The sequence below is a fragment of the Spermophilus citellus genome (assembly GCF_964194105.1).
Source record: "Spermophilus citellus genome assembly, chromosome: 5".
Classification (NCBI taxonomy): domain Eukaryota; kingdom Metazoa; phylum Chordata; class Mammalia; order Rodentia; family Sciuridae; genus Spermophilus; species Spermophilus citellus.
This window is the reverse complement of record NC_138186.1, coordinates 72,808,817-72,835,432: the sequence shown is the minus strand read 5'-3', so window position 1 is coordinate 72,835,432 and position 26,616 is coordinate 72,808,817. Positions and strand designations below refer to the sequence as shown.

General features: G+C 35.7%; 1 protein-coding gene across 4 annotated transcripts in view; it reads right to left on the bottom strand.

Moving 5' to 3' along the window:
* The window catches only part of PRIM2 (DNA primase subunit 2), a 321,229-nt gene that overhangs the window by 2,842 nt on the left and 291,771 nt on the right, over window positions 1-26,616 (bottom strand). For all 4 annotated transcript variants that reach the window (XM_081296592.1, XM_081296594.1, XM_081296593.1 and 1 more), the window contains one exon: window positions 5,385-5,453. In XM_081296592.1, coding sequence (XP_081152718.1) covers window positions 5,385-5,453 — 69 coding nt within the window. The remainder of the gene's footprint in view (window positions 1-5,384; window positions 5,454-26,616) is intronic.

The following is a 26,616-nucleotide window of genomic DNA, read 5'->3' as shown; positions in this document are numbered from 1 at the left end:
GGAAAAGGAGCTGCTGTTACAGTTCAGAATGAACCTTCCTGATGGGTGAATTAAGCAGAAACAAGGTCTCGTTGGCAATAACGAGATTCTCTTTAGTCGTTAATGTTGGGCCAATAATTTTAGTTATTACACTGTGTACACACTGACTTCAAGTTATTGCCCAAATCACTAAGGAAAAAAAACTTTACTTTTTTTTTTAATTGGATGCTTGATTTCAAAATGTGATACATCTATAATTTTTATTAACGGAGTCATTTGTGAACTTCTTTATATTAATTTCACCCCAATTCATTCATAACTAAGATCAATATAAATGTTGCATCTGCAAAGTGCTTCATGAAAAGTTTACTGCCTAACACATTTCAATTAGAAGGACTTATATTTTACAAGTAGAAGAAATTAGAAGGGGCCTTGAGATCCTTTAAATTGAACCCTCTTCATATGTAGACTAAGAAACTGGTGCCTAAATTAGATTACTCAGTCATAGAACCATAACTGGATTTGCCCAAATTAAAATTTAGGTCTTTTGGCTAGATCATTTACATTGGTCTGAAATCTGTTAAGAGGTTTTAGGCAAAGTCAACTGATGATATTTTATTACAGGGGGGCGGGGGGAATCTGATTCCTGATGTAACATAACAGTGGGGGTTGTCTACATCTTGCTTCAAGTTATTCAGTTTTTCAGTAAACCTAACATGACTGACTCCCCAGATTAAATAGAATTATTAGACTGTAGTGTGGACAAAATAAAATGTGGTGATCTTTATAAGCCTCCTAACCTATGAAAGCGAGATGGCGATGATAATAACAGTGCTACATAACAGAAATGGGGAAAACCAAGGGAATAATGAATGCAAAAAGAGCTGTTTGTTCTATGAAATTTAAATTAGACATAGTCGAGAGGCAAGACACTTAAAGCAGAATTCTCAAGATAAAAAAGAAAACCTTGCTTTGTACATCATTTAGTTGCTTTTCAATTTAAGAAAACCCAAACTGGAAATTGTTGATAGTGCATTATGAATATGAAAGAAAAATGAAATTAAATTTCAATCATAAAACAATACACAAAAGGCCTTGCCCTTATACCAAAAGATTAGCAAATAAAGAACATTTAAATGGCTTAGCTTTAAAACATTTTAGGAATGTTCTTATTTTTTAGAAATGTGTGTGTTAACTGTTTATTAACCATTTAAAACAGTGCTTAGGGCCTTGGAATGAGGGTGATACCACAGTTCTGTTTGGTTTGTTTCAGGAATGCATTTGCCATTCTTTATTGGTTTTGTTAAAGCTTGTTATGGTCTATTAAGTTGCTTGATAAAATGAGGAAATTCATTTCCTTTTTTACGGAATTATTTTCTTCTAGGGTTTTTTCTTTTTCTTTCACTTTTATATCTGAAGGAAGTGCATATGTTTACCATTTGGCTTCCTTTTATCTTGCTCAGGAAAATAAACTTTAAGGGGGAGGGGAATACAGAAAATAGATCTTACTTAAAATAGAAAGTAGGCTCATCCTAGTCCCTTCATTTATTTCTGCTCAAGAGCCAGCAGCTATTTGCCTTCTCATAAGAAAAGAAAGGAACATGCCATTTGCTTCATTCTAGATTTGGAAACATGTATTGAGTATTTTTATGATTGTTTTCTGTGAATCCTCTGTTCCTTGCCCGATTGGTATTGGTGATGTTTTTCTTTATGGCCAATCATTTCTGATTATGTTTTATACTTTGTTAGATACTAGGAAAGGGAAATTCTGTGATAGTTTTGAGTCACTCTGTCAAAATACTTGAGTTGAATCAAATATATGAAATATCATATGTCAAGAACCATGTAATGTTTTGAACAACTAATAAGAGTTTTATCTCGGCTCATAGTTTCAGTTCATAATCAGTTGATTCTATTGCTTTTAAGCCTTTGGCAATGCAGTACAAAATGGTGGGGACACATAATTAAGCAAAGCTGCTTACCTCAAGGCAGCTGGGAAGGAGCCAGGGTTCCAATATTCCCTCCAAGGGCATACCCACAATGACCTTATTTCCTTCTACTACAGCACCATGGGCTAAGGACAGACTTCAAGACATGGGCTGATGGGGGACATTCAAGACCCAACTATAACACATACTAACTTGGAAGATCCAAAGTACTGAAAAGGATCTAAAATAAGATCAGTTTGGTTAGAATTGGAGGAGGTACTTCATAGGATACATTATTAATTTTTGGTCCCATCTTCAGAGAAATGGGGGCCATTAAAAGATTTTTAAAGCAGGGTACTTAAATGATATCATTCCAATAGTTGGATGGAGGAGTAAGAATTGGAATGGGGCATCTGCAGATTCTGAGAAATGAGTTAGGAAGCTATTCCAGGGTTCCAAGTGAGAGATGATGGTGGTTTTTAGCCCAGAATTCTAATTGGTATCTAAAATGATGATCCTGAGTTATTATTAAAAGGCTTAAGTATATTTCACATGTCCCGTTTAAGATTGCAGGAAAAGGTGATAGGTTTTAACAATATTTCTGTAGAGATTTATATTATGGGGAAAAATATGCTCAGCTATATAGAAAGATAAGTCTCCAGAATTACTCAATGGCTAAAGAAGTCTATTTATAAAGAAACTGTTTTCTATTAATATTCAGACTAATTTATACAAGGTTTAGTGTTTTCATTTATACATAAAGCATGCACTGCAGTATAAAAGTTTAAACATTACTCCCTAAAAATACTGAGGAAAACAGGTTTTGAGCAGGCTAGCTTTTGACATGTTCTAAATGAATATCTCCCAAGCATTTGCTTGAAATCAACACATGCTGCATACATGACCTTCACACAAACATAGGTCTCATATTTCTGCCACAATAAGTGTAGATTTTGAAGGAATGAAAGCAATATTGTTTTACCTATGGGATATTTGGGCTTTAATCAAGAGGTTTTGCAATGACAGCTTATAAGCTGAGGCAGCTGGTATTACCAAAAAAGCCATATGGAACTATCATAGTGCTGCTGCAAATGGTATCAATTAACTGGTTCATTTTCAAAACTTTCATTTAAGTCAATTTGATCACAGAGGCATCAGGAAAATAAACCTAGGGTTTTATTGGGAGGGAAAGTATGGCAGAAACCTGACAATAAAAACAGATTCTATTTTTAAATTAAATTGGAAAAAATAATAAATGAAGGGAGATAGTCACATCTAAAAATCTATAATGAGATATCTAGTGAATACAAACAGCCTTTTTATTTCATTGATTTATATGCAGTTTAAGTTAGACTATTGCTGTATGTGACAGAATTTAGATACATGTCTTTTCAATATCTTCATTTGTCTAAGGCAAGTCTAAAAGTTGACAATAGTAGCAACACTTTTGTGAGAATAATCAATAGGAGAGATACTACAAAAGTATATTTCAGAACTAAAAATAAAAATCACTCCTTTTTAGAGTCTGTCACAAACTCAATGTTTAACTCTACATATTTTATTGCTTAAAAAGGTTGGATAGTAGACCTCAATTTGTGAAAGTTCTAAATTAAAAGGGTCCCTAAATGATTCAGAACATGTATGAAATTCAAACTGCAGCAGTCAGATTAGGGAATGCAGTCTTTGAGTCATACAAAACTGGTGCTGAAAATAGCTTATCTGGTAAGATTACTATTCTGATGAAACTAAAGATTTTTTTTGCTTTTATATGTTAACTTTTAAATTTTGTAAAAATTTTCAGTAAGAATAATATTTTCTAAAGTTAGGTATAGAAGCAAGAGGACTGGAGCTACATACAGCAGACCAGGTTCTAGCTCCAGACCTTCCATGTGTAGGTTGGGGAAGTCACTTAGAATCATTAGGTCCTTTTTTTTGGGGGGGGGGGGAGTACATAAACCTTGGCTCAAATAACCTCAAAAGTCTCTTCATGTTGGCTATTCCACAATTCTAGAAGATAAATTGTTATCACCTCAGTAGTCATTACAAATCTAGTACTGATATCATGAAACAGCACAGCCATGATTAGGCTCACAAGTCTTAGATGATCTAGCCCAGGTTCAATCCCTATAAGCAGCATGACCTTCAATACGTTGCTCAGATTCTCTAAGTTTCACTCCTAAATAGGGATATAAATAGTACCTAGCTGTGGTGTACATCGAAGGGAGTAATGTATTCAAAGAACTTAGTGCTGTGCCTGGCATGCATCAAGAGTTCTAGAGATGTTTTCTGGTATTATTGTTTAATTATTGGTAATAATGTAGAAGATATCTTTCCTCTGAACACTTAACAAAGAAATATTACAATTATATAAAATATTTCTATTTTGTGGCAACTTAATAGAAGACAATAACATAATTGTAACAGCATGGTAGCTGATGATGAATTCAATGAATGGAACATGGATCCCTATGAAACCTGGTAAATACCATAGAGTCCACTGAAATGCACATATCCATTCAGATGAACCTCTAAAATCCATTTGTGTATGTCTGTCCCAGGTTAGGAATCCATACTCAGGGTCAGTAGTTGTATGGAAAGTCAATGGGCTGAAATTGACATGCAGCTGTGTTCTGTTGGCTTGCCCATGTGTATACTTCCAACGGGGCACAAGTTCTTCAGTATACCAAACTGCCTGATTCTAGTCTCAGCCAGCTCCAGTTTTTTGGCTTATTTGCCTGATTCTTGTACACTGTAGTCCTTGCTGTTCACATTTTAGACCTCACTGTGTGACATATTAAGTCACTCAACACTCACTGAAGTTACCCTTCTTGTACTGAGGCAGCTTGCAAAATAAAAACCAAACACATTTCTCTGGTTTTGTTGTAATTAGGGGTCTATATGAATAATGTGACTTGGCAGACACAAACATTTTCTGAGCGGAAAATGGAACAAGCCTTTGGTTCTTGTGGGGAACTCGGGCAAAGGTTGTAGATCTAACCTAGCAGGGTGGCAAGCTAAGGCCTGAGGACTATCTGGCCCACCACCTATTTTTATAGATAAATGAGACATGGTTGGAACCAACAGCAATTTATGTATTTTCTATGACAGTTTTTGCATTGTAGTGGTAGAACTGAGTAGTGACAGAGAAGACATGGACCATAAAACCTAAATGTTTTCTATAGCTAGATTATAAAAAGTCTGCCAAACTCTCGGCCTTATCCTTAGATATGGAATAGTGGGTAACAGCTGTCTTATAAAGTAATTTTCTCATGATGCGGCTTCTCCTAGTTCCAATATTCCTGGTTCTCCAGCATCCAAGTATAGCTTTCTGGCCCTTTAATAAGTTTTGTAATTTACTTAATGCTGTTTTATAAATTCCTAAAAATAGTTAAAAGGGTTTCCACTGGAACTAAAACATGTGAGATGAAACAGTAACAAATGACAAAGAATTAGGCTATGAAGTAAAAATTTACTTACATTATGTGTCATCTCAAAGTACTTCTGACAGGCTACCTGGTAGTGTGTCCCCTTTACCAAATCCAAAATCTAAGATGAATGAGGAAAAAGAAAGAAAAATCACAAGTTAAGTTTCTTCTAAACCACAGTAGCTCACAGGTATTGGCCTTTTCATAATCTTCACTCCAGATAGGAAATGCAATAAATCATGTAGCATGTTGTACTTCTGCACAGTCTGGAAACTGATAATTTTGACATTATATAGTAGCTATTTGGGTCAGCATTAAACCACAGATGACAAGTGATAGTAAGTGATCTTTCTGACCTACCAACTGTGAATTTTAATAACTTTACCTTGAGAACAAGATGAAAATAGATCCTGGTATTATGACTCTGACAGTTATTGTCAGAATATCATATGGCAACATCTCTCCCAAAATTTATAGATATAAATCTAGTAATCTAATGGTTGGTGCATGAAGCAATCAAGTATACTATTTAGATTTTTATTTTCCACATTACTTGTTTATACAGATACAGCATAAAATACTGCTCTGTGTGCCCATCAGGAAAATTTAATATAAACCTTTTGGATGACTATCTGTGAAGGAGAATGCTTCTACATTCAATCTGATTTGTCCTTTTTGAAATGAAGTTATTTCTAGTAAAGCTCAGCAGAATGTGAGTGAATAGTCTATTCTGAACACCTATTAGGAACATCATCCTATCTTTTGTAAATACAATTTGCTGTCCAATTCTACTTCACATAATCTCTTCAGAGTGGTGCCAACTCCCATCCTTATCAGCAGACTGCAATGCCAATTGAAAGCTGGAAAGTTTTGTTGCCTCCCCCAGACTCCCAAAGACATAAAATGTATATTTGGCCTATTTATCAAACACAGTAAAATGCTGGAATTAACAGATAACCTCAAATGAAGGGAAACATAATTCTGCAGAAATGTTAATTTCTACTCCCTTTCAAAAGGCTGACCTTCCTGCCACAAAAAGAAATAAACATGAAGCCTCGAATTCCTGCTACCCTTATTATTGAATATAGCTTTACATCTTTTGACAGAAATGCAAGAAAACTCCAGTTTTTTGGCTTGTTTGCCTAATTCTTGTACACTCTGAGTTTGTAGTCCTTGCTGTTCACATTTTAGACCTCACTGTGTGACACATTAAATCACTCGGCACTCACTGAAGTTACCCTTTGTGTACTGAGGCAGCTTGCAAAATAAGGGGTATGATGCAAAACTGACAAGAATGTGCTTAAACGACCATTTTCTCTGATTGTCTTATAGATTACATTTCTGAATTTCATGTCACCTTTTATTAAAAGGCTTGTAAAATGCCAATCAGCCCAGGATCCAGCCTGTCTACCAATTTGACTTATTCTCATAATTTCATCTCCAATAATTCAAGAAAAATAAGTTGATTTGAATCAATTTAGTTTCACTATGAAAAAGAATTTATAGATAAGTTCCTTTTTATGTAAAAAGCAATAAATCCCACATTTTTTCTCTATATAAACATTTCTGTTCCATTGTATAAATTAGAAATACAGGGAGTATGGGAGGAATAGACAAACTCTAGATAGGGCAGAGAGGGGGATTAGCAAAGATGGTGGAACGTGTGGGCATCATTATCAAAAGTACATGTATGAAGACATGGGTGTGAATATACTTTATATAAAACCAGAGATATGAAAAATTGTGTTCTATATGTGTAATAAGAATTGATACATTCCGCTGTCATGTATTTAAAAAAACTAAAAGCCATTAAAAATACATTAGAAATACATTTAAGTATCTCTCTTGTAAAGTAAATATATACATATAATGTAATATGTCTTCATTGCCTATTTCCCAAACATGTAAAAGAATCAAATATTTAGGTGATACATACATGTGAAAAGTAAGGAAAACTGACATAAGCCACAATGTGAGAAAAGGGAACTTTTTTTTTAAATTTGTATGGATTTGCAAGTGAATTTCAATCTTTTTTAAATACCCCGATACTGGGATTGAACCCAGGGGCACTCTACCATTGAGCTCTTTTATCGAGACAGGGTTTAGCTAAGTTGCTGAGGCTAGCCTCCAACTTGAAATGTTCCTGTCTCAGCTTCACAAGTCACTGGGATTATAGGCATGCACCACCTCGCCTGGCCAATTATATTCTTAAAACAACCTCACCAATGAGGTCATAGCGTTATGAGGTGAAGAAAGACTCTGTAAATGTGTAAAGACTTAATAACCTCCACCCCATTGGCTAGGAAAATTGTTCAAAGACAGATAAATTTAGGCCTAAGGGAATGAGGCAGTGGAGGAAAAAACCAACGAATGAGAAAGACTGCTTTGAGGAAAGTAGGTATTATTGGTAGATATCATTTCAGAGATGAAGACATTTATCCTCTTAACATAGGGGATGTCTATCTCATGTGGACAGTAAATTTCAAAAAAAAATTAAAAAATCATGTGATTTAATGATCTTGCCTTCCTTAAAAGGATTAAAAACTTGCATGCTTTTAAAATTAAAACAAAATATGGGTCATTGCTCAAAAATCCAACTAATAAAAATATAATTTCAGATTATGATCTGTATTATAGAGATACAGGAAAAGACAAAGGAATTCTTGTGGACCATTTTTCCTGAGTAAAATACAAAGACACTGCAATGTTCTTAGCACACAGTAAACATTTTTTTTTTTTGGAGAGAGAATTTAATATTTATTTTTTAGTTCTCGGAGGACACAACATCTTTGTTTGTACATGGTGCTGAGGATCGAACCCGGGCCGCATGCATGCCAGGCAAGCGCGCTACCACTCGAGCCACATCCACAGCCAACATTTTTAACAGAACTTTTCTGCCTGCTGGGAACTGACTGGAAAGGGCAGGCGTAGAACAGGAGTTCATTACAAGAATCCAGGGACTAGCTGATGGATCCCTGGACCAGTGTGGAAACAGCAGTAGTGGTAAGTGATCAGATTTGAAGACAGAAGTACTTCCTACTAATGGTTATAAACTATTTATACAAAGGAGATATTCTGCATGAAAATACTCACCAGGAACTTGTTCCCCAATGTTTTAAAATGCATTACATAACACTCTCCTTTCCCTCCTTTATTCAGGAAATTGTTTGATTTACTAAATAAAATGAACTAGTTTTAAAATTGTTTCTTATGTAGTGGCATTTACATATCACATAAATTTTAAAGACCAAAAATATCTCCTAGTCACTAAACAATATGATCAACAGAGGAGTATAACATGTGATATCTCAAGTCTTCGTGTTAGCAACATCTTAGATGCATGCCTGCTTTGCTGACTTCAAAATCTGCCCAAGTGATTCTGGTGTTCTACCTTTTGTATAGAGTGAAACTTAATATATTTTATACTTCATTGTTGATTGTTCTAGTATGAACATCATCAGTAAGCTCTATAAGATATTCTGTAGTTATCTCTATTTTGAGGATAGCACCAATATCACTCGCTGGTGAGTTGGAAGAGTTCAAGGCAGGAAATACAAAGCTAAACATGGGACGGAAAAGAAAATTAAGGTTTGAAAAAGAGACACACTTAGGTTTTGGCATTTGCCAGATTTCTAAGGACAGATGGCCTGAGACAGATTTTTTTGGGGTCAGAATTAAAATACACCAAAAGGTAAAGAAGTGAAAAAGATAGTGTAGTCAGACAACAGTAATTTTTAAGAGTGTTGGTTGCCCTAGCGTAGGTTCTGAACACCTAGACCTCTATAAAGCAATAGCTCCTATATCAGGCCATTTTCTATTGCCGTAACAAAATACTGGGTACTTATGTTTATATGTTGAAAATGTTTTATTAGCTGGTAGTTTGGGAGGCTGAAAGTCCACGATTTGGCAGTTTCATCTGTTTGGCCTCTAGTCACAACATGGGATGGAAAAGAGCTACATGTATAAGAGATCTCATGGCAAGATGGGAAGCTAAAGAGAACCAGCTTCTTCTTTTGATAATAATCCACTCATGGGAACTGTGTTAATCCCTTCTGAAGTTGATCCTACAACATTACCATGTGAAGGTCTAAACTTCCAGCTCATGAGTCTTTGAGGAATACACTCAAAACAGATTCCTGAGGCTGGCCCAGAGCACAGGTCAGAAATGGAACTGATCAAGAAAACAAAAGCAATACAGAGGTAGAAACTCATTGAGAGAAAGAAATACAAGAGGAGATAGAAGAAAAAAAACAGGAAGACAAACAAACCAAGTGGGAGAAAAATGTGGAAGTACAGAGATAAATGGAGCCCACAGCTTGCAAACATCAAAGTGTAACCCACAACTTATGAAAGGTATTTCACTGAGTAATGGCACTGACTCTCCAGTTTTCATATCCATTCAGAAAGGACCAAAGCTCAACATGATTTCCTACTGCATATAGTATTAATTCCAAAGAATAGTTCTCTAAAGGTCAGAGGAAACTAAATTGAGGGCCAACTCTGATGCCTGGGCTACAGGGTGCCTAATTCTGCTTTAGAAACACATAATTAATTAATCATATCAAATAAAGGCTCATTTGAAAACATAAAGACAAATTTCTGTGAAGATCTAAAATGGCAATACTAGATATTAATACCAATATTTCCAGACTAAAATACAAATGTCATAACAGTTCATTTATTATTCAACATATTTCACAAGTAACCAAAAGGCTAAGAAAAATTGTGGAGTAATAATATCAAAGTAATTCATATTCCTTAAGCTTTCTATCAGTTGACTAAAGTCCACCTGAAAAACTTTAGATTTTTAAATATAAAGGCATGTAGTTTTTCATCTTCACAAAACAGCTCATTGTATTTGTATTGTTTGGTAAAACCATTAATTATACTTCATCTATGTTTCATCCTCAGGCAATTTACTGCTGTTTTTGTCCCCCCGCCCCTTGTAGAGAATTCTATGGTGGCTAACAAAGATATTGTTTCATTTGAGCAATGAAGAACAAATAGCTCATAACAGTCACTCAGAAAAACAACTATCTGAACACATGTGATATATTTATCAACATTGCTGGGAAATACCATAGATACAACAGAAATAATAGAAATATCTAACATTTTATAACTTTGAGCTTCTTTCTTCCTAATACTCCCTAATATTTCATGCCAGGTACAACTTCCTGTCTGCCTTTTGCTTCAGTACCTGGCAGCAGAATGTGCCCACCCTTGGCTTTGGTGAGAAGTGTGCCGCACAGCTAGGTAAGCTGTGATCACCAATTAGACGTGCGGCTAATCTATTGATAGTTCAAGGTCCTGTTCTGTTTTATGTAGAAGCAATAATAACCTTGCTTCTGAAAAACTCCCCCTTTCAAAATTAGATCAAACTGGTATTTTCCCACTCCATTTCTAACCTTATTTCAAAGGTGAAAGAAAATGTGGTCCTGATATCAAGACTGAAACACTTTCAAACACATGACTTTGCTGGAGTTTCTCACAAAATCGGCATAGCCTGGTTGCTCTGCCGCGACCTTCACTTACTGTCAGATCAGGGCCAAGTTTCCCTCTCTTGAAGAAGCACTTTCATTCGCTTACAACATTATATGTCAAGAATTTTTCTGACTCACTCTTTATTGTCTGTAAACAGTTATTGATTGAGTAGATTCTACCTTTCCTCATCCTTGTCTCTTTATTGCAAAGCTTCTTGATTTATTCTTTCCTCACTCAAAACAGCTTGCACCTATTACCAGAGTAACTCTCCTAAAAGCCAAGTCTAGTTTTACCTGGCACTGATGGCTCTAAGTGGAGGATGGAGCACACACTATTCATTACTATTCGCAGCTCTTTCTCCTCACATCTTGGACTCCCTCTCTAGGATCCTCTCCTTCCCCATCTAACTTTCCCCACAATGTGTTTGGAATTTTAGCTCATAAAATTCTAGTGATGACTTCTTGGAGAGTCTCTAATACATTGTTTGATTTGGTTTAGTCCAGAATTATCTATTTCTTTATGGCAGGGCTTATAAGGGCAGTGTTAGTCCCCAGAACCAAGCTTCCTCAAAACACACCCTTTAACAGGCTTGCCTCCTGCAAGTCTCTTCCCTTATCCTGGTGTAGTTTTCTTTTGACACACTTATTTATCTGCCTCCTCTACTAGAATATCAGCTCCATGAAAGCAGGAGTCTATCCTTAGTTTTATTTATCTATATTCCCACTGCCTTGAGCAGTAACTGGAATATGTCACCATCCAATTATTTGTTGATACCGAATGAATATTGTTCCTTTTGCCTAATATGCCTCACTTCCTGCCACTGGAAAAACTCTTTCAAGCCCAACTCAAACATTGCTCCTTCTGTGAAGCATGCCCTCCTACTTTCTCAATTGAAGATCTTTCCCCTCGGATTCTACAACTAACACTTTCAATACTTTTATATATATATATTCATGCAGCACTTATCATAAATAGGTACCAAGAAAAGGATTCTTGTGAGCAATTTAAACTGCTACCCCAAATAGTAAATTTCTCAGTGCACATCAACATTTTAGGTTAAAGGATTAGAACTTTTAGGGAAGGATAAATGAGAATACATGCAAAGAGATGAGAAGAAAAGTGTTGCCAAACCTCCTTTCCATAGTTCAGTTACTAATTATTACTGTGATTTGGGCATTCTGTTGTTTTTTTTTGGGGGGGGGGCGGGGGCTGATATAAGAGTCAGCCAGTTCACAATCACAAACTATGGTCTTTATACAAATGGCAAAAATATTTACGCTGATGTAATAATTATTTTCAAAGATCTTATTAAAAAGAAGTGCATCATCTCATTAGATATGCTATTAGAAATAAAAGCAGAACTTAGAATCTGCCACTTAAAGATTTTTCCAAGGACTAGAGAATGTCACAATGACGCCCAAAAAGATATAGACATGTTAAGATATATATTGTAAACAGTAAATACCACCAAGCCTGAAATGGCTTAAAGCTCAACAGAACAAGAATCTGAAATATTTGCTTTATAAAATCAGATTGGATTTTATGTGTGTCCTATCATAAATGACAGTATTATATCATTGAATGAAATTCCTCTGTTGCTATCAGCAATTTCTCATGTAATGAAAAATTAACTATGAAAAGATGCAAAAGTGCTGTTTTAACACAATACATTTCCCATTCTAAAGCAATTTTAATGTTTAAGTTTTATCTAATAGTGGCATATCACTTGACTTTCAAAGTGATTTCTCTGAACTGCCTAGAATATTAGATAATTATCAAATAATTTAGCTATAGTCTGTTTTTTTAAAAAAGGAATATATGCAAAAATCAAGTTAGATATTTAGTGATAAAACCAAAATACAATCTGGCCTGCTAATATCAATTCCTGCTCAACTTCCCATCTTTTCCTTAATGCAGTTCTGAGGTTTACTAAGAACAATGTACACATTTTCGATCACAACACTGTACTCAGTAATCAAAGTACCATTTCCATAAATCAAAAAAGGTGTTTCTGCACATAAAATAGATACAATGCTGCTCTTAAAAGCAGTTACTCTTCATATAGTAATGAACAGACTGAATATCACTATCCATTGATAAGTACTCCTTACTTAAGGAAATCATAGGAATTTTTAGGTAGTTCAGATTTATAATTACATTGAGTAAGGAGTCACTGAGATTTATCTTTGCCATAAAACCTTCTTGACATAGTTACTTTTATGTCTTTCAAAGTATCTTTTTTGAAGAATTTCTTCATTAAAAGACGTTTACCAGTTTTAGATTTAATATGGTCACTAACTTTCTGAAAAATTTTGGAATATGAATAACAAGTTAATTGACCTCTCAAAAATATAAAGGGCCTGGCTCAGTAGTGCATTCCTATAATCCCAGTTATTCAGGAAGCTGAGGCAGGAGGATTGCAAGTTTAAGGCCAGCCTGGGAAATTTACAAGACCTTGTCTCAAAACAAAATGTTTTTTAAAAAAACCATATAAAAATAGGTATAGTTCAATGGTAGAGCACTTGCCTAGCATTTATAAGGTCTTGGTTTCAATCTTTGGAATCACTAAAAAAGTATAAAGATGATAAATTTTGAATGAGAAAAGCTAATATCGCTGTTTTTTGAAACCACCAATTAGATTTGCTTAAAAATAATGGTTATGTTGAATCAAAATTCTAAAATAATTTCATTAAAGTTTCAAAAACATTTAGAAATACATTTGTAAATAACATATTACTTCAATCAACAAACTTGAAAAATGCCTCATTCACTCACAAGTCAACATGTACAAGTATTGGTTGTAATAAGTCAAAACACTGGGAGCAAATATTGAAGTACAATGTGGACACAGAACCAATGTGCTCTAACACTTGACAGTCACAGGACCAACTACTTAGAGCAGTGTTCTCCAATAATGTTATCAGTAATGTTAAGTTTTCAAAAGTTAAAAACAGATGAAATTACTATTAATACATTAAATCAATATATAAAATCTTCATTTTAACATGTAAATAATGTAAAAATATCACTACTAAGATATTTTACAATATTCTCTGCCCCTATGCTAATTTTCCAAAGCCTGGCACACACGCTTTCCACTTAGAGCAAGTGATGCACTAGATCCCACTCCAACTGGCTTGTGAGAGTCATTGTACATACCTACTCCCACTGTTTTCAAAAGGGTTTAGTACCATCACACTGTTAATTTGACAACAGCCATAGTAGGAATATTTATACAACAGAAATAAGTAATGATGTACATCAGATTTTTAAAAATTTTCCTCCAAAGAGCTGCCTTACCAATATACCAGTGCCTTCAAGACATCTCAATTTGTATCAACCACATTTCAAATGCTCAACAGTCACTTGTAGCTAGTGGTTACTATATTGGACAGTGCAGACAGGTCATTGAGTTAGCAATTTTTAATAGTCAAAATGTCCTGTTTCGTAGAAAATATAAAAAACACAAACTGTCCCCGAGAAAGACATGTACTTGGACAGATAAGGACTTAAATCAACTGTCTGAATATGTTCAAAGAGCTAAGGAAACCAGACAAATGGTAAAAGAAACCAAAAGAACAACGCCATAACAAAGAGAAATAGCAATGAAGAGAATGTTACAACCTTGATGGAATGGACAAATTCCTAGAAATACATAATCTGAATAAACCTGAAACAAGTAAGAGACTGAATCAGAATTTAAAAGTGTCCTAACTAGAGAAGCCTAGGACCAGATGGCATCACTGTTGAATTCTACTACTCATTTAAAGAATTAACACAAACCTTTCTCAAACACTCATTTAAAAAAAAAAAAAAAAAAGTTGCGCTGGGGATATAGCTCAGTTGGTAGAGTACTTATCTCACATGCAAAGTCCATGGGTTCAATCCCCAGCACCAAAAGAAAAAAGTCGAATAGTCCTTAATGCATTCTGCAACTAGCATCATCTTGAGAATAAAGTCAAATAGACTTGTATCCTTCAGGAATATAGATGCAAAAATCCTCAATGAAAAATTATCAAAGCAAACCCAGGAGTACACTTACAAGATTAGAAACCATGACCACAGGGATCTATCCTAGTAATGCCAGGTGGTTCAAAATATGAAAGTCAATTGATATATTAATAAAATGAAGGGGGAAAACAGTCATCTCAATGGAAGCTGAAAAGTATGATATCCAACATCCTTTCAAAATTAAAACAAAAATAATCCCAGTTAAACCAGGCATAGAAGGGGACTTGCTCAAGATAATAAAGGACATTTATAAAACGCCAGTTAATATCATACTCAATGGTGAAAGTCTAAGAGCCTTCCCTCTAATATCAGGAGCAAGACCTGCTTTCCTCACTGCTATTTAACATTGTACTGGAAATTCCAGTCAAAGCAATTGCATAACTCTAGATAGAGCAGAGGGATGCGGGGGTAGGGGGGCATGGAGTTAAAACTGATGGACATTATTACCCAAAGTACATGTATGAAGACTCAAATTGGTGTGAATATACTGTGTATACAACCAGAGATATGAAAAATTGTGCTCTATGTATAATAAGAATTGTAATGCATTTCGCTGTCATATATAAAATAAAAAAAGCATCCAGGGCTGGGGATATAGCTCAGTTAATAATGCTTACTTCACATGCACAAGGCCCTGGGTTCAATCCCCAGTACAACAATAAAAATAGATAAAAGGCATCCAAATGGAAACAAAGAAGGAAAGCTATCACTATTCCCAGATAATACAGTCTTATATATACAAATATCCTGAGGAATACAAGACAAATCTATTAGAACTAATAAATTAATCTAACAAAGTGCCAGGATAAGTGAATTACACATAAAAATTAGTTAACACCAGTAATGAAAGATCAGACAAGGAGATTAAAAGAAGATTCCAAAGGAATAATAAATGGAGGAATACATTTAGCCTACAAGGTAAAGATGTGTGCTGAAAACTGGGGAAAAAAGGGGCGGGGAGAAAGCAACTAAAAGATCTAAATACATAGAAAGACAGCCCATGTTAGGGAGTGGAATATAATATTGCTAAAATGTCGTCATTACACAAAACAGATTCAGTAACTCCTTACAGTTCTAATGACTTTTTTCGAAGAATTAGTCAATTGTTAAATTCATATGGAATTACAAGAAGCTTTAAATAGCTGAACGAATATTGAAAAAAGAATATTGAAGGATTCATAATTCCTGATATTAAACTAACAAGCAACAGTAACCAAACTGGATGAGAACACAAACACCTAAAGGTCAGATGGGAAGGTGGTGTCTACAAACAAAAGGATGCTGGGATTGCTAGCAATATGAGAAGCTGAAAGAAAGGAATAGATCACCCTAGACCTCTCAGTGTACGTGTGTGTGTGCATGTGCACACACCCTGGATTTCAGAACTTTGAAATAACAATTGTTTTATTGGAACTCGGCAACAGCAGCCGATACAAGATAGATTTAAATATATGTTGAAGACAGGCAGGTAAAAATTTCCCTTGCCAGAAAAGTGTATGTACATTTGATGCTCTACATTTAAAGATTTGGGTCTCCAACTGCAAATGAAAAAAAAAAGTGGTTTGGTACCAGAGATTGAACCTAAGGGTGCTTAACCTTAGGGAGCAATATCCCCAGCTTTTTTTTTTTTTTTTTTTTTTTTTTGAGACAGTGTCTTGCTAAGCTATTGAGGCTGGCTTTGAACTTGCAATCCTCCTGCCTCAGCCTCCCAAGCTGCTTGGATTAAAGGCATGTACCACCATGCCTGAAAAAAAAAAAAATTACTTGTATGTACTGAACATACTTTCTTGTCATTATTCCCTAATCAATGCAACATAATAGCTATTCACATAGCATTTATGTTGTCTTCAACATCATAAATCATCTAGAGATGTAGTTATATGCAAATACTACACCATTTTATATAAGGACTCCTGCAAAGGAAAATTCTAGTATCCTGGGGTGTTCATGTATGTGTCCTAGAACAAACTTCCTCAGACAATGAGGGATGACTGTACTTGGCAAATTTTCCCCAAACTGTAAAAAATAGAAAAATAAACTACAGTAATCAAAACAGTATGTTACTGGTATAAGGATAGACATAGAGACCAATACAATGAAATTAAGAACACAGAAATCACCCCATTTATCTCTGTCCAAATAACTTTTCCTCATTTGTGGTCTTGTATCTTTGTGAAATCATCTTTTGAACAAAGAATACTTAGAAAAACCACAAATATGAAGTTGTACCCCCAACATCACATACAAAACTTAAAATGGATCAATGACTTAAACTACAAAACTCTATTTAAAAAAAAAAAAAAGCACGTATTGGGGTAATCAAGATGGTGGAGTAGAAGCATGCTGCAATTTCTAGCTCCTCCACAATCAAACAGCTGGAGAACAGCTATGGAGTGAGATGGGTAACTGGGTTCAATACTGGACTGAGACTTGGAGAGAGATTATGATTATCAGAACAGAGCCAGAACGAGTTCATCAATCCTAAACCTGCCACTAAGTCACCAGCCCACAGCACAGCTTACAGGGCCTCCCTAAGAGCATCAGAGAAGGGTGGGGTAAAGACTGGTAATAGTCTCGACCTGTGACTTGGGAGCATACAAAGCAGCCACCCATAGCAGAGAAATCTAAGCACAGGCCTGCAGACACTGGAGGGATGGCCCCTTGTGCCACTAGAGAACAAATCAGTACCTGTCTAAAATTGGACAGGGTGAAAACTGTGAAGATAGGCTCTGGTAATGAGGATGCTGATCTACACACAGGTAAAAGCAAATATATAGCTCCACCACAGTACAGTGCTAACTGAGCCTGACCATTTCCCATACTCCCAACACCTGTGAATTGCAAATCTGAAAGTACCTGAAGTCCTGCACCTTAAAAATCTCAGCAGGGAGGAATTTTAAGTTTGGTGGGTTGTTTTAGGTATTGGGGATTGAACGCAGGGATGCTCTGAGTTAATTTTTGAGACAGGTTCTTACTAAATTGCTGGGACTGGCTTGAACTTGTGATCTTCCTGCCTCAGCCTCCCTAGCAGCTAGGATTATAGGGCATGAGTCACTATGACTGGAAAATTTAAGTATTTTCAATGTTACTTTTGATATTGTCTTCCATGTTGGTTTGTTTCAAATCCCCTCATCATTTGTTTCACATAGTTTTATATAATTTCATGATATTTTAAAAAATTAGCCCATTGATTAGGTTTACTCTTTTTTTGTACACTCACTTCTATTGTCTTTCTCATCTCATTTATCTTCATTCCATTTTTTCTTTCCAACTCTTGCCTCTATAGTTAGTATCAATTTTATCTTCTTTATTGCTTAATTTTTCAATCTAGTATTACTTCACTTTTCTTCTGCTTATTAACTAAACCATAGTTGAGAGAACATTTTTAATAAGTGTTTATTATGTTAGTATAAGTTTGCTTTCAAATTTTCACTGCCTACTGGTGGTTATTCTTCTTTCAAAGTATTGCCAGGGATTGAAAACAGCACCATGAACACACATGGGAAACATAGTAAAGAAAAAGCACCGCACTAAAAAGACTTTCTCATACAGTACAAGAGATATCCCAACAGATATTCAAATCTTAATATAGACACACAGGAAGCATGAGAAAAAAAGATAATAAAACACCTTCAAAATTTATAACTCTGAAATAACTGAATCCACAGATAGTAGAGGAAATACCAGATAAAGAATTCAAACAGTGCCAGGTACAGTATAATTCCAACAGCTCAGGAGGTTGGAAATTCAAAGCCAACCTCAACCATCTGGGCCCTATTGCAAAATAAATTAAAAAAATAAGGGCTGGGGATGTCACCACTGAGTTCGATCTCTAGTATTCAGTTAAAAAAAATTCAAAAAGTTGATTGCCAAAATATTCAATGAATTAAAAGAAGAACTAAAGAATAAGAGGAAGACTTCAATAAATAGAGATTATGAAAAAGAATTGAAGAGAAAACTTGGAAATAAAAAATTCAATAAACTAAGTTTTAAATTTCTTTGGAGATGCTCACAAAAAAATGAGATCAAGATGAAAGAATACCAAGGTTCAAAGGCAAGATAGATGAATTAGAGCACTCGGTAATAAAAGGGGAGGGAACTCAACTATGAGAAGACTATATAAGAGCTTTGAAACAACATTGAAATATCACATTTAAGACTCAGAAGGAAGGAATAAAGATACAGACTAATGGCACAGAAAACTTATTGAGGGAAATAATAGAACATTTCCTTAATCTTGGGAACATGCAGGTACTAGAGACCTTTAGAACTCCAAATAGACGTGACTTCTCTACAAAATAATTAAAATGACATATTCAGAACAAAGGAAAAATTTTAAAGGCTGTAAGAGAGAAGCATCCAGTCACTTATAAAGGCAAACCTATCAGAATAACAGCAGACTTCCCAGGAAAACCCTAAAGCCCAAGAGGAAGTGGAATGATATGTTTCAAAATTTAAATGAAAATAACTTACCAACCTGGATTATTATATCCAATGAAACTATCATTCAGAATTAAGGAATATAAACCTTTGAATATAAGCAGAAACTAAAGGAACTCATGACCATCATGACAAGTCAGCACTGTAGAACACAGTTAAAGGAATCCTATACACACAAAGATAAAAGGTGTGTGTGGGGGGAATCTCATAACAGTAGATAAGCAAATAAAAATTAGGAACACATTAAACATCTCTCTATAACAAGACTAAATGTAAAATGGTCTTAATTTTTTAATCAGAAGAACAAGAATGGCTGATTGCATTAAAAAACGAGACCCAACTTCATGTTGTGTGCAAGAATCACACCTCACTGGCAAAGACATGCAGAGACTGAAAGTGAAAGAATGGGAAATACTATTCCATGCAAATGAAGCCTAAATACAGGAAGTAGCAGCTATTTTCATATCTAACAAAGCAGATTTCAAGCCAAAATGAGAGAAAACAAAGAAAGAAGGTCACTACATACTGGTAAAGGGAACCATCCATCAAGAAGATACAATGAATGTAAATATTTATTCCCTGAACTTCAATACAACCAATTTGACATATAAGGACAGAAAATCCCCAATACAATAATAGTGGGTGATTTTAACACACCAATCTAATGGGTCACTCAGACCAAAAAATAAAAAATCTACAATATGACACAGTTGAACTATATCGAATGGATTTGATAGAGACCTATTGAATATTTCATCCAACAGCTAAAATCACTTTATTTTTAGCTGCTCATGGATCTTTCTCCAAAATAGATTATATTGCGCCATGAAGCCAGTCTTACAAATTAATTCCTTATATCTTATCATAATGGAATGAAACTAAAAATCCATAGCAAGAAAAACTACAGAAACCACAAAAACACATGGAGATTGAACAAAAAACTTTTGAGTGATAAAAACAACATATCCAAAGCTATGGAAAGAGTAGTTTATAGATATGAGTACCTACATTTTTTAAATGAGATCTCAAACTAATGATGAATCGCAAGGTCTTAGAAACATGATAACATACCAGGTCCAAAACCAGTAGAAGGAAAATAATAAAGATCAGAGATGAAATCAAAGAAATAGGAATTCAAGCTCCCGTTCACCTGCTTCTCGCAGACAAACTGCTGTGATGCGGCACTAAATGATCCTGCTGAAACAACTGGTCGGCCCTTCTGAATCTACGGAGGTAAATGCCAACCGAGCCTTCATAGGCAGTGGCCACAGGATTGAAACGGGGCTTGGGAGAGCCAGTCAGGACCCACCTGTTGCATTGGACACCTGGCAAAGGGAAGGAACTGTCGCCATTTGCATGGGATACCACCAGGGCAGAGAACTGACATCACCAGAATGCGGCGGAGGAGATAACTTCATTGAAACCAGCAGTGACAGGTGTGTAACCCCTTAGCCTTCCCTCTCCGCACAGCGGGGAAAACTTAAGGGCCCCTCCCAGCTCTCCCATGAGTGCGATAGCCAGACCGAGGGAATTAGGAGTAGCACGGAACTCCCGGATACCGCTCCCCACCAGTGCTGACAACTGAGGTCTCTTGTACCAGCTACAGGGGACGTGGCTACCAGAGGGCAAGCAAAATTCGCTGAGGGTTCTCAGCCCCAAGCTCTACAAACTTAGGGTCTGAGGGAATGGCAAACAGGGAGAGTGTGCCCAGTCGTTCATGAAAACAGGGCTCCCGGGAGCAGCAGACCTGGCGTGTAGCCAGTATTGTGGTGAGCGGGGCCTGGCTTGAGAAAAAGTGAGGAAGTGACTAGACACAAGAGAAGGCCCTAGGCACTCAGGATTGGAGACCGGCCCAGTCTGGGAGGAGGAGCTGCTGCACAGTGATTGGTTCCCGCGTATTGAGAGAAGCTTGGCCTGGTGGGCACAGCTCAACCTAGTGGAAGAGAAGTCAATCAAAGTCTAAGACTGTATTTATTAATTTTTTATAAATTTGGGTTTTATTTCATTTTCTTGGTTATTCTTTTTTAATTTTTTTTTATTGTGTCTTTTCATTTATTTTCAATTTTCTTATTCCCCCTTCCTTGAATTCTACCTGCTTACTCTCATTCTCTTTAGTGACTTCTTCCCTTCCCTTCTAATACCTTTCCTCCCAAGCATCAAATAAATTTATAGGAGTAAACAGTCAAACAGAACAAGAAGTAACATGAACAGCATGAAAAAGCAAGGAAGAAAAGGAGTACAAACAATGCAGGACAGTCTAAATATTCAGGAGGACCTAGAGTCATCAGAAAAATGGTCAAATAAAGAACTCAAGGAACACCTTAGACAGATGGAATGAAACCTTAAAGAGGATACGAGACAGCAAATTCAAACAGTGAAAGAACACATTGAAAATGAATTACATAAACAGATAAAAGAAGAAATTAAGCATCTTTATCAGGAGATTATTAAAAAAATCAAACAATAATTCTAGAAATGAAGGAAACTATAAACCAAATTAAAAACTCAAATGAGAGTATCACTAACAGAGTGGAGCAAGTAGAAGCCAGAACGTCAGATAATGAAGACAAAATATATCATCTTGAAAAGAGTCTAGCCAACTCAGAAAGGCTGGTAAAAAATCACGAGAATAATATCCAAGAGATATGGGATAACATAAAAAAACCAACTTAAGAGTCATCGGGATACAGGAAGGTATGGAGATTCAAACAAAGGGAATGAGTAACCTATTGAATGAAATAATTACAGAAAACTTTCCAGAAATAAAAAAGGAAATGGATATACAAATAGTAGATGCATACAGGACACCGAGCACACAAAATCACAGTAGACCAAATGCCAAGACACATTGTTATGAAGATATCCAATATACAGAACAAAGAGAAAATATTAAAAGCTACAAGAGAAAGGAGGCAGATTACATTCAGGGTTAAACCAATAAGGTTAACAACGGATTTTTTATCAGAGACACTGAAAGCAAGAAGATCCTGGAACAACGTATTTCAAACACTGAAAGACAACGGATGCCAACCAAGAATTCTGTATCCAGCAAAATTAAGCTTCAGGTACGACAACGAAATAAAAATCATTCATGATAAAAAAAAAGTTAAAAAAATTTGCAGCAAAATCAGAGACACAGCGTATGATAGAAGGAAAAGTTGGCTACGATCTACATACTGTGGAGTCGGGCCCCAAATTCCTCAATAGGACACCCATAGCACAAGAGTTAATAACTAGAATCAACAAATGGGTCTTACTCAAACTAAAAAGTTTTTTCTCAGCAAAAGAAACAATAAGAGAGGTAAACAGGGAGCCTATGTCCTGGGAACAAATCTTTACTCCTCACACTTCAGATAGAGCCCTAATATCCAGAGTATACAAAGAACTCAAAAAATTAGACAATAAGATAACAAATAACCCAATCAACAGATGGGCCAAGGACCAGAACAGACAATTCTCAGAGGAGGACATACAATCAATCAACAAGCACATGAAAAAATGCTCAGCATCGCTAGCAGTCAGAGAAATGCAAATCAAAACCACCCTAAGATACCATTTCACTCCAGTAAGATTGGCAGCCATTAGGAAGTCAAACAACAAGTGCTGGCAAGGATGTGGGGAAAAGGGTACACTTGCTCATTGTTGGTGGGACTGCAAATTGGTGCGGCCAATTTGGAAAGCAGTATGGAGATTTCTTGGAAAGCTGGGAATGGAACCACCATTTGACCCAGCTATTCCCCTTAGACCTAAAAAGAGCATGCTACAGGGACACTGCTACATCGATGTTCATAGCAGCAAAATTCACAATAGCAAGATTGTGGAACCAACCTAGATGCCCTTCAATAGATGAATGGATAAAAGAAATGTGGCATCTATACACAACGGAGTATTACTCTGCATTAAAAAATGAGAAAATCATAGAATTTGCAGGAAAATGGATGGCATTAGAGCAGATTATGCTAAGTGAAGCCAGCCAATCCCTAAAAAACAAATGCCAAATGTCTTCTTTGATATAAGGAGAGTAACTAAGAACAGAGTAGGAACCAAGAGCATGAGAAGAAGATTAACATTAAACAGGGATGAGAGGTGGGAGGGAAATTGCATGGAAATGGAAGGAGACCCTCATGGTTATACAAAATTATATACAAGAGGAAGTGAGGAGAAAGGGAAAAATAATACAAGGGGGAGAAATGAATTACAGTAGAGGGGGTAGAGAGAAGAGGGGAGGGGGGATAGTAGAGGACAGGATAGGCAGCAGAATACAACAGACACTAGTGTGGCAATATGTAAATCAATGGAAGTGTAACTGATGTGATTCTGCAATCTGTATACGGGGTAAAAATGGGAGTTCATAACCCACTTGAATCAAAGTGTGAATTATGATACGTCAAGAACTATGTAATGTTTTGAACAACCAACAATAATAAATAAATAAATAAAAAGAATTTGCAGCCAGAAAACGAGCATTGCAAAGAATCTTGAGCAAAACACTAAGAAGAAATGAAAAACAATAACCAAAATCATCAGTGGAAAGTGCCTCAGTAAAGACAGAGGGCGGGGGGAAAGCTAATCATGGAGAAACAAACTAAATTAAAAAAAAAATAATCAAACATGGCTAGAAGTACAAACCATATATCAATAGTAACTCTAAACGTTAATGGCTTAAACTCTCCAATAAAGCGACATAGGCTGGTATCATGGATTACAAAAACAAATTCCAACAATATGCTGCCTCCAGGAGACACATCTGATTGGAAAACACCTAGACAGGCTGAAGGTGAAAGGTTGGGAAAAAATATACCACGCACACGGTCCTCATAAGCAAGCAGGGATGGCCATCCTCATATCAAATAAAATTGACTTCAAGACTAAGTTAATCAAAAGGGATAAAGAAGGACATTATATACTGTTAAAAGGAACCATTCACCAACAAGACATAACAATTATCAATATTTATGCACCAAAAACAAATTCTCCTCAAGTTCAAGAATCAAATAGACCACAACACAATAATTATGGGTGACTTCAACACACCTCTCTCACCATTGGGCAGATCCTCCAAACAAAAGTTGAACAAAGAAGCTATTGACCTCAATATCACAATCAACAACCTAGACTTAACCGACATATATAGAATATATCAACCATCATCAAGTGGATATACTTTCTCAGCAGCACATGGATCCTTCTCAAAAATAGACCATATATTATGCCATAGGGCAACCCTCAGTAAATATAAAGGGGTGGAGATAATACCATGCATTTTATCTGATCATAATGGAATGAAACTGGAAATCAATGATAAAAGAAGGAAGGGAAAATCCAATATCACATGGAAAATGAATATGTTACTGAACGATCAAGGGGTTACAGAAGACATAAAGGAGGAAATCAAAAAATTCTTACAGATAAATGAAAATACAGACACAACTTATCAGAGTCTATGGGACACATTGAACGCAGTTTTAAGAGGGAAATTCCTCGCCTGGAGGTCATTCCTCAAAAAAAGAAAAAACCAACAAATAAATGAGCTCACACTTCATCTCAAAGCCCTAGAAAAGGAAGAGCAAAACAACAGCAAAAGAAGTAGAAGGCAAGAAATAATTAAAATCAGAGCGGAAATCAATGAAATTGAAACAAAAGAAACTATTGAAAAAATTAACAAAACTAAAAGTTGGTTCTTTGAAAAACTAAATAAGATCGACACACCTTTAGCCATGCTAACGAAGAGAAGAAGAGAGAGAACTCAAATTACTAACATACGGGATGAAAAAGGCAATATCACAACAGATGCTACAGAAATACAGAAGACAATTAGAAATTATTTTGAAAACCTATATTCCAATAAAATAGAAGATAGTGAAGACATCGATAAATTTCATAAGTCATATGATTTGCCCAGACTGAGTCAGGAGGATGCACACAATTTGAACAGACCAATATCAATGGATGAAATTGAAGAAGCCATCAAAAGACTACCAACCAAGAAAAGCCCAGGACCGGATGGGTATACAGCGGAGTTTTACAAAACCTTTAAAGAAGAATTAATACCAATACTTTTCAAGTTATTTCAGGAAATAGAAAAAGAGGGAGCTCTTCTAAATTCATTCTATGAGGCCAACATCACCCTGATTCCGAAACCGGACAAAGACACCTCAAAGAAAGAAAACTACAGACCAATATCTCTAATGAACCTAGATGCAAAAATCCTCAATAAAATTCTGGCGAATCGAATACAAAAACACATCAAAAAAATTGTGCACCATGATCAAGTAGGATTCATCCCTGGGATGCAAGGATGGTTCAACATACGGAAATCAATAAATGTTATTCACCACATCAATAGACTTAAAGATAAGAACCATATAATCATCTCGATAGACGCAGAAAAAGCATTCGACAAAGTACAGCATCCCTTTATGTTCAAAACATTAGAAAAACTAGGGATAACAGGAACTTACCTTGACATTGTAAAAGCTATCTATGCCAAGCCTCAGGCTAGCATCATTCTGAATGGAGAAAAATTGAAGGCATTCCCTCTAAAATCTGGAACAAGACAGGGATGCCCTCTATCACCACTTCTATTCAATGTAGTTCTCGAAACACTGGCCAGAGCAATTAGACGAAAGAAATTAAAGGCATAAAAATAGGAAAAGAAGAACTTAAATTATCACTATTTGCAGATGACATGATTCTATACCTAACAGACCCAAAAGGGTCTACAAAGAAACTATTAGAGCTAATAAATGAATTCAGCAAAGTGACAGGATATAAAATCAACACGCATAAATCAAAGGCATTTCTGTATATCAGCGACAAAACTTCTGAAACGGAAATGAGGAAGAACACTCCATTCACAATATCCTCAAAAAAAAGAAAATACTTGGGAATCAACCTAACAAAAGAGGTGAAAGATTTATACAATGAAAAGTACAGAACCCTAAAGAGAGAAGTAGAAGAAGATGGAAAAATATACCCTGTTCATGGATAGGCAGAACTAACATCATCAAAATGGCAATATTACCAAAAGTTTTTTTCTCAGCAAGAGAAACAATAAGAGAGGTAAATAGGGAGCCTACATTATGGAAACAAATTTTTACTCCTCACACTTCAGATAGAGCCCTAATATCCAGAGTATATAAAGAACTCAAAAAATTAGACAATAAGATAACAAATAACCCAATCAACAAATGGGCCAAGGACCTGAACAGACACTTATCAGAGGAGGATATACAATCAATCAACAAGTACATGAAAAAATGCTCACCATCTCTAGCAGTCAGAGAAATGCAAATCAAAACCACCCTAAGATACCATTTCACTCCAGTAAGATTGGCAGCCATTATGAA